We start from the raw sequence: 9,818 nt of genomic DNA on the forward strand, positions 1-9,818 counted from the left end.
GTGTCTGTGTGACCGGATGTATACGGCCATGCCCGTCAAACTGTTTTAAAAATCTTCGTATGGAAGTGAAGAGTGACATCATCCTCGGATTAACCATCCTAACTTCAATATATGGATGACACACATAGATGGCAACACCAGCAAGCGCATCTCTGACAACATAAACACGGTAGGGGCCCACGCATATAAAAATACACGCTCGTGCGCGCGCCTGTGTGTATTTTGTTCAAGGCCGTGGTGTCGCAGGGGATTTTTCTCTAATAGGCTCGTGAATAAATGGAATAAATAGCTTACGTCCCGAGTCGTGAATTCTAACTCAATCGATAAGTTTAAAAAAGAAATACGATACTTACAATGTGTGGAATGAATCAAGAAGCCATCCATACTCAGATCAGACAACTATAATTTTTTATGGACATCGTATTATATTTTCAATTTCAATTTATTTTATTATATAATTATTTTTTTCTCATAATTATTGACATTTCGTGATAATTGCTCTCATTTTGGGTTGTTGTATTACAGATATATCTAACACTTCTTTTTTTTATGGGTATCTTTTTTTTTCAGCCACCTCGTAGATCATTTTGTGTGTTATGGCAGAGCCCCCTGACAAAGGCTGAAAGCACACAGTTTGAAAACCCCTGCCCTATAGGCTCATCCACCATCATTGAGAGCAAGTGTGACGGCAGTATCATCGCTATAGACAATCGCTGTTCTCCATCCTGCTATTTTTAACAATTAGGTGTGACTTTGAGCGGCAAAACCAGTTATTTATTTAAAGCTGGAGTACGATGAGTTAACCCTCCTTTCTAGGTGCCTTAGTGCAGTGAAATCTTATCCATGTTACCCTGGCACACAGCATTTTCCCATGAAAATAAAAATAAAAAAGTGTAATGCTATACATAGATATGTCAGGGATTTTATCTTGGGAAAAAAATTAACAATCGGAAAAGAGATCCAGAAAAATTTAATAACTTTTTTTATTAAAAAGTCTATACAATCGCTATGGCAAAACATTATGAGATAGCAGAGAAACACACACATGCGAATCTGTTTTCCTTTTTAAGCTGCTTGAATGAAGTCAACACAAACTTGTACAAATTCCTCTGGATATTCTGCATGAACGATGTGAGTTGCGTCTGCGATTTCTTCGAACACAGCCTTCGGAAATATTTTGTGAATCTCGTCTTTCTCGTCCATTCTGAAAATATTCGTGGCATTCATGAAATTAACGTAACGAGTGATAGGTATTAAATGAATAGGTAGACATTTTTAGTAAATTATTAAATTATTATTAGATATAGTTATCGAAATTTGGTTCAGTATTCGTTACCGTCCATCGATGCCTGAGTGGAAATTGATCGCTTCTCGGCCTTTTGGCTAAGATCAAAGTGACTGGAAATTGACTAGAGTACGAGTATGTTTTTCCATATTCAAAATTCGCGATCGGGCCAAGCTCAAAAACGAAAGAAAAAATTTTCTCTATTATGTGCCACTGTTTTTTCCTTCCACTTTAATCTTTACTTAAATTCTACGTTTCGGATAACCCCTTAACCTTTCCGGCCCGCGAAAAGTGTTCTCTAAAAAAGTATCAACACACAAAACGATACGATGTCTATCTCCTACGATGCTTATAGGCTGAACATATATTTTTTTCATAACAACACGGAAAGCCCCAATCCATATGGGCTATCACCAATTACCACCAAACAAAAAAATATTCAAGTGCAAGTAAAGTTGCCAATTACACGAAGAATTTGTCAAAGGCAAGTTTAATAACAGCCTAAAAAATTGTCAAAGGCAAGTAAAATTACCAATTACATCCAAGAAATTCAAAGGCCAACAAAGTTGTCAAATGCAACAATTTATATAATTCGTGAAAATAATCTTAATTCTTGTGATTTCAAAAATACCAAACCCTATAAAAACATTTGTTTTTCTTTTACTTTACCTTAGCATTATCTTTCACTCCTTCGCTACGGTTCGGTGATTAAAAAAATATAGTATAACATCTTATTGTACAAAAAAATTGATGATGTAACATAGGGAGAGGGTAGCTGAAACAGAGGACGAAAGTATGGAAAAAATCAGTTTTTCTAATATTTTTTTGTTTCTTTCCTACGTGTAAATAATGATACCACTTCTTTAGATTTAGCTCTGCTAGTTAAATTGCATGTCGCCCAAATTGCAAAAGTTAGCACGTAAAGCGGTTAAACTCTTGACTGCGCAAATAGTCAAAGATACGCGTCTCTTTCTCTCTACACGTACGAAAAAAATGTCCCTATATCTTTCAGTTTCCTTTCGTAAAAGATAGATGACAATAAAAGTCAGACGTTTCACATACTGAATAGGATCGGAGGGGAAGGGGCATAAAACAAGCAAATATGTCATAAGTAAGAACAAGAATAAGTAAATACTAAAAGAAAAGAAAACGAGCACTTATAAATTTGTACATTATCTATACATATTGATCTATTTTCATCTAAAAAAACAATTCAAATTATTGAAGAATGGTTGAGCCAGCCACACTAAGCAACCCGAGTGACAAGATGCTCGTCTTCCACTATAAAGGTTACCATCTAGGTCCATGGGTTCGAATCTGGGCATAGAACATCAGAAGCAAGTTCGTGACTTACCGAGCCGGGGCGACCACCGATGGAGGGAGCCTTCATTTTTCCCACCCAACTCCACTGGTTAGAAATCGCCGTATAGCGATATATGACCGGGATTGGTGTGCGATAAAGTAGCCACATTTAGACCATCATCCAAAAGCGATGGAAGCAGTTAAAGTGATTAAAGTCTGTTTAAAAAAAACTTTTTACTCTCTTTTCAAGACTTTCTGCGAAGAGGAACTAAAAATGCGCACAGCCAGAACAAAGTATTAAAATTAAAGACAAAAGAGTTAAAAAGACAAAAATTAAACGAAATAATCAATCGCTGATAATCACGTAAAATTTTGTATTCAATTTCTTAAATTTCTTCCATTCATTGTAAGTTTGGCTGCATGACAGCCACAATACGTGCACAACAATATTTCCCCAAGCAAAATTTGAATTAAAAAAGAAAAAAATAATAATCACGTACATTTAAAATTAACTACAAACTTACATTCGAAAATCTGATTTAGGCCCACAAATGAAAAGCGTATCACCAGGGAATATTTTTTTGACCTGATTTACGAGTATTTTTGTAAATATTTTCTCATCGAGGATTACTTTGAAATTCGTTTTCCATCGGAAACCATCGTCGGTTTTTGCGAGATCCATTTCAACGCCATAACTGCCTTCAGTGCGTTCATTTGCTGAATTCTAGAAAACAACAACAATGTGTGATGTAGAATTATGGAGAAAATATAAAAATATATAAATTCGTAAAATCGAAAACTCGTAAATGGAAAAGACGTTCGAAGTAATTGCATATTCGCATAGTTCGTGTAAACGGTTCGTAGATTGGAGGTTCATAAAATCGAACGCCGACAGAAACTGTATTCCGGAAGTACATGTGTAATAGCACCATTTCATACAAAAGGGAAATTTTACAGAAGAGGAGTTTGATTTTTATTTTGTGCATCTTTTTTTATACAACTTGCTTCTTTTACAAAGTGAATATTTATGTTATTTATTGAAATTGGTCTTCGTACCCTATATCTACAACAGCGTTATAATACGGCATTACCACGTTATTCCGATCTTGAAAAAAATGGACAAAGTGCCCTTTACCTACAGATATATGGGGTGCATAGCTGAATCCACCAACCGCAAATTACTGGCGAACCGTTGATCCTTGCGGCATACTTCCAATTAGAAAAATATACAAAAAATATCTGCATGAAGAGAGAATCTCGCGCGATAGAAAACTTCTCTAGGTTTAACACATGACTAGATCCAAGAATTCTCGAAAATTAGTAATGTGACGATTGGTGAGGTGTATACGAAGCGACGAACATGAAGCATTCCTTTATTCTGCATTAACCTGCGAAACATACAACCCTTCGTGATGAAGGTTAAAATCGAACTCTCGAGAATGTCTTCGTCTCTCGATACAACTTAAATCTCACGTGTCTCGTGAATAAAAGTATTACTGTACATCCTTGTTAACAGCTTGCCTGTTACATACTCCCCCTCTGGTTTCGCGGACGTCCCGGCAAGGAACCAGCAATAGGCGTTATGGGAAGTTGTTCAGTGTTCTTGTTAGTTCCAACTTTGAGTGGTCGTCCCTTCTTTCGTGATGACACTACGGATACAGCATCCGGTTTCACACATGGTGTGAGAGAAGAAGTACGATATACGCTGACAGAGACACCCGATTTGGCCGGATCAGCGACTATGTACCTCGTAGGCGATCTCTGGGCTAGCACAGGGTATGGTCCATCTCGTTGTGGCGTGAACTTTGTCGACCAGTTCTTCCTTCGAGAACTCGGTTTGGAACCGTTGTCAACATAACCTTTGCGTTCATCCCGTTTTTGTTCCACTTTCTGCTTCACAGAAACTCTTGTAAGGCTTTGCATGGGAGTCAACCTGTTTTCACGACTTCTTTGGGCATGGCTGCGACCTTCTGATCAACGCGCGTTAGGGTTTTGATCCGAATATTTAATGCCGCTCCCCCTGCATTTATCGTTCCCTTCTCTAGCACTGCTTATACTTGTTTGGGTCCTTGACTCATGGAAGCTATTGCTAGACGTTATTGTTTGGCTTGGCATTTTGCAACGATGCAGTATGTGATAATATCCTGGTGATCCTGGACTGCGTCGCCTGGCACCGTAAAGTTCGACTCGTTCGTTCCTGCGGAAACGTAAGTCTAGTACTTGCCTGCCTGTCGGAGTAACTCGTGGTTGCCTTTGCACCGATTGGTGATGAAAGCTTCTTGCGGATCGGTGGATTTCGCTATGGACAGCAAGACGTGGATAGCCAGAAACATGACGTGGATAGTCACGGACGCGACCTGTTTGGTTCCTGAGACGTCTAGACCGATCGCACCGCTGAGGTTCCGATGCCATATCACCATGGTGAACTTCGCCTTCGGGAGTGTCTCCTCCCCCTGGACTGAAAAATTTTTCATTCTTTTTCCACGACTTGTTCAGCACTTGTTTCCGTTGCTGTCCTTCAACTTGTCGTAGTTGGCAAGAATTCAAGTTAACATGCTCTACTACATGTTGAACAGTTTTAATCGTAGACTCGTTCACAAAGTGGAATCGCTTCCGAGTATTTTCCCCGAAGAACCATTGCCTTCGCTTGAGATCCAACACGATACCAGCTTTCTCTAGAAAGTCGATTCCCAAAAGAGTTCTGTTACCGACGATTCCAGGAAGAACTATAAATTTCGTCCTTAGTCGCTTCCATTGGATGTTGACCAATACCGTTGTGGTCCACACATTCACCGTTGATTGCTGTCCGTTTGCAAGACGCATCTCGATAGTTTCCCGATGGAATTTGGCGTTTTGCTCTTTCAAAATACAATGCAGAGTATCACTTGCGATACAGTGCGTAGCACCACTGTCGGCACAGGCAGTTCCCACTTTGCCATTTACATGAATTTTTAACAATGCTACGGGTTTTGTTACAGAAGAGCATAGATTCAGTTCCAACTGACCAAACTGAGCGGTTGTCTCTGTCATTTCGGGATTACAGGTCGGACACTGCGCTCTAATTACCCCCGGATATCCACATCCATAGCAGCTTAGAGGTCGCTGTTCATCCAGGCTGATCATGGGAAGTGTCTGTTCATCTGCACGAATCACTGGTTTTGATGACGTCCATGGATATTTCCTCGGTGTTTGCTTTCGACGACCCTCGACATCGTACTGCTGGTTGAATTTCTTTGTGGAAGTACTCCTGGCATCTTCATACGCGTCGAGTTTCTCCGCTAGTTCCGATGGGGAGATCAACATGGCCCATACATCGATGAAATGTTCTTTAACTTGTGGAGGGCACTTCTTCTTCATCTGATCAGCTATGACTAGATTAATCAAGTCCTCGAATGTTGCGACCTTAACTTCTGTTAACCACCCTTCAAGATACGTTTTCAACTCAAAATAAAAATCACGCCATGAACTCTCCGAGTTCTTCCGATGCTCTACAAAAAGCTGTCGAAATCTGTCCGCATGTAGCTTAAATCGCTTTAACAGCAGTTCCTTGAGATACCGATAGTCCTTGAACTTCTCGTCAGGCTCCCTGGCACAGATCCTAGCCACCTCCTTCGGTAAGCTATTGATGAGATACGTAATCCGCAATTCTTCCGGAATCTGGTGTAATCCCATGTGTCGTTCGAACAGGACCAGGAACAGTGAAATGTCATCTGATGATTCAAAACGCGGAACCGACACTTGAAAGTCCCGATTTGTCACAGCCGGTCGAACGGAAGCTTGGCACTTCTCCGCTTCTATCCTCAGTCTCTCGAGTTCGAACTGCATTTCTGCTCGCCGGTTCCTCTCTTCGGCATCTTCCCGTCGAATCCTCTCCTCTGTTTCTTCTCGTCGAATTCTTTCTTTCTCTTCGGCATCTTCCCGTCGAATTCTTTCTTCTGTTTCTTCTCGTCGAATTCTTTCTTCTGCTTCTTCTTGTCGAATTCTCTCTTCTACGAGGGTCTGTAGCACTCCTTTTGCGAAGACCTCATCGTATTCTTTACTGGACGTAATCAGCTTCTTCAGCTCTATCACTTTCATCTCGGGTTCGGTAGGTTCGGCCATCTCTTCGGCAAGGCGACGGAGTTCGTCTTTTCGATATTTCGCCAAGTATGCCATTTTCACTCACTTGGTACCTAATTAGGATGTCCGCTTAGCTAAAAACACTCACGCGTCTATTTTAAACGTTGGGCGCCAATGTGACGATTGGTGAGGTGTATACGAAGCGACGAACATGAAGCATTCCTTTATTCTGCATTAACCTGCGAAACATACAACCCTTCGTGATGAAGGTTAAAATCGAACTCTCGAGAATGTCTTCGTCTCTCGATACAACTTAAATCTCACGTGTCTCGTGAATAAAAGTATTACTGTACATCCTTGTTAACAGCTTGCCTGTTACAGTAATTATTTTAAATATGCCAGTATTATATAAATTATATGAAATAAAGTTTAAAAATGTATAAAAAAACAGCTTGCACGAATGATAAAATAACGTCATATGGATGTAATTGAACAAAAATTTATTCAAAATGAAAGAAATTGCATTTTATGACAGCGCAGCCTATTAGGAGCTGGCACTGTGACGTCACAAAGCGTGCCTTCGCGGCGTGATTTTTGAGAGTTTAGTTGTGCGTAAAAGGACTATAATTTTATTAATTTAACATATATTTATGATAATTCGCCACGAAAATTCTAGGAAAAATTTAATCGAAATTCGTCTTATTCCGAATTAATATATATTATACCATCAAATGAATAGATAAACTAGAAGATAACCATTTTTATTATCATGCAAGTCATTCAAGCAAATCTTCTCAATGTAAATTGCTATTTGCACCAACCTTATAATAACCGGCCATGATTTTATCCAGTAGAGCTTTTCTCACTATGTTCTTGGCTTGCACCAAGCTAACATCGGCAGGAATCACGTCCAGCATCTTGTACTTCATCTCTAAAACAGTACGCCCTGCAGCTACTTGATCTGGTTTGAGTTTTAAAGGCATATCTTCGATAATTACTTTCTCCACTTTATGGGGCTAAGGAACGAAAAAATATTGTTGTGAAACCATAAAAATTGATGTACTAAAATCGATTTTAATTCGATGTATTCAGATAAATTGTGTCTCCGTCGTAATCTTCTTTTTTACCGAATAGGTCTTTCTTTTTTTAAATTATAGTCAGTTTTCCTTCCCTGGAACACTATTCTAGTCTGCAAACGCCACTTACGTATTTAACGGCAACTTCCATTGCCGCCTTGCCACCCATGCTGTGCCCAATCAAGATTGCTTTTGGAATTTTATGTTGCTCCATGAAGTGATTCACGTCATCACCCATGATCTCGAAGTCGAATGCGTCACTCCAGTCGGAATCACCGTGGTTCCGAGCGTCGAGTTTGTATACCTTCAAAAAAAAGGACAACTTTGTTACTGAAGGCGAAAAAAAGCTCTAATTTCTCGCAAAACTTCTTATTAACATTCAAGCCGAAGAGACTAATTGTTTTCCAGTTCAAGAAAATTAAAATGATTGCCTTACTGTCCGATGAGTGGCATCAGCGAGAGGTTGATCTACATGGTTCCAATCATCTTTTGTCATCGACATACCGTGCATCAATATGATCGGAGATAATCTTTCATCAGCTCCTTTTGATGGTTCTGTGACATCATACGCTATTTTCACGGGTTTCCAACTTGAACAATAGATAATATTAACTTTTTCAAGCGAGTTACACTCGCTCTTCATTTGAAAGGTAGAGGGCAACACTACCTTTCAACAATCATATGATACAGATATCTAGCTCATAAGTTTCCAACACATGAGTTCTCGCGGAACAATTGATGGCGATGAGAATGTTCCATGGAACCCAAACAAATTTTGAATATATCTCTGACATACAGGGTGTCCCGTGAAGCTCATGAAATAATCACAAATTCTATAATCATTAAGTTCTGTATTCAAAAAACCTCACTCCTAGCAAATAAAAAAAATCCAAAGAAATAATGGCTTTTACGACTTAATGCCGGAGTGTTTCGTTAAATACGGATTACGTTTACGGTCACTGTATGATTTCACTGCTTCAAACTCCGGGTGTCTTATAGAATTAACGTCTCATAGAATTCCAACCAGCTTCTCATTTAAAAATGCTATTTTTTAATAAAAATCCAAAAACACTTTCCAACATTACTCAGCACACTCAAGGGGAATCCCTTATGTTGGAATTGGCCCAGTTCGTCTGTAGTATCCAGTATTTATAGAATGAACCTCCACCGTATCTATATTACCCGTTCGTATTTATATCACGAACTACACCATTGCCACAGTAGTGGTCTGCTGAAGTTGTTTTTCTGCGGAATGCGAGAATTTTGTGCCGGAGTTGTTTATCTTTGGTTCCCAACTTCGAGGTACGAATGTGAGAGAACCGATTTCTCCTTTAGAAAGTCCCGCCACAGAGAGCAACGGACCCACAACGGTACAATTATTCAATCATTGCACTTCACTCACAGAAAAAATTGATGGCAGATGGCAGCTCAAACATCGGTCGTAAGATCGGGCCAAGAACCAGGTCACTATTAGATGTTGCTGTAAGAACTCAATGTGAATGAATCATCATAAAGTGAATGAATTCTTTCGCCCCAACCGATTTTTTTGTTCCAGACTGTATTTGATACAAGTATCAAGGCATGATTTTTTTTCCTCAGAGAAACTGAATGACTTATTTATATCAGACAGTAATGTTTTGAGCCCCGTGAAAATTAAACGAAAAGCAACACAACTTATAAGTACCGCTCTGAATAAGTTTACTCACCTGCTCATGGTTAAACTATCGATTGCTGTTGTCACCGAACGAATCACCGGACGAATTTTAGTATTTTTTTCACCTCACGGAGAAGGGAAAAACAGAATGAGATACAACTCTACGTTCGTGATATCTTGGATGGAGACTTCAAATAAATACAGTGTACGTGGAATTGTGGACGCGGGAAAGATTTATCTGCTATAGATAAAATTTCGTACTCGAACAAAGAAACTGTGAATTTTTTCCTCAGTAATGTGTGATAACGTATCTGACAGAAAACGTACAGCGAAAAACCGCTTTCTGCACTCGAAAGGTTTCTTAGCTAAATATTATTACGGACGTTTTTCAGTCAACAGTTCTATCTAATCGAGCCAGTGTTTCCCATCAGTATTGACATAC

The 9,818-nt window shown here is 39.3% G+C and overlaps 1 protein-coding gene across 1 annotated transcript; it reads right to left on the bottom strand.

Moving 5' to 3' along the window:
• Positions 1-955: 955 nt before the first annotated feature.
• On the bottom strand, positions 956-9,818 carry LOC149076512 (sn-1-specific diacylglycerol lipase ABHD11-like). The gene is made up of 6 exons (XM_089244084.1): positions 9,429-9,818; positions 8,159-8,312; positions 7,853-8,026; positions 7,468-7,662; positions 3,112-3,311; positions 956-1,204 (listed from the first exon to the last, which is right to left on the bottom strand). The coding sequence occupies exons 1-6, from the start codon at positions 9,434-9,436 to the stop codon at positions 1,066-1,068; spliced, it is 870 nt and encodes a 289-aa protein (XP_089100210.1). The 5' UTR covers positions 9,437-9,818; the 3' UTR covers positions 956-1,065.

Source organism: Pholcus phalangioides, unplaced genomic scaffold (assembly GCF_987345545.1).
Source record: "Pholcus phalangioides strain wild (caught in Gottingen) unplaced genomic scaffold, Ppha-v1.0 ptg000015l_1, whole genome shotgun sequence".
Lineage (NCBI taxonomy): Eukaryota > Metazoa > Arthropoda > Arachnida > Araneae > Pholcidae > Pholcus > Pholcus phalangioides.

Coding starts and splice junctions, on each gene's coding strand:
- LOC149076512 (XM_089244084.1), bottom strand. Junction 7,663..7,852: donor TGGAAGTTGCCGTTAAATAC/GTAAGTGGCGTT, acceptor TTCGTTCCTTAG/CCCCATAAAGTGGAGAAAGT. Junction 3,312..7,467: donor TCATGGCCGGTTATTATAAG/GTTGGTGCAAAT, acceptor GTTGTTTTCTAG/AATTCAGCAAATGAACGCAC.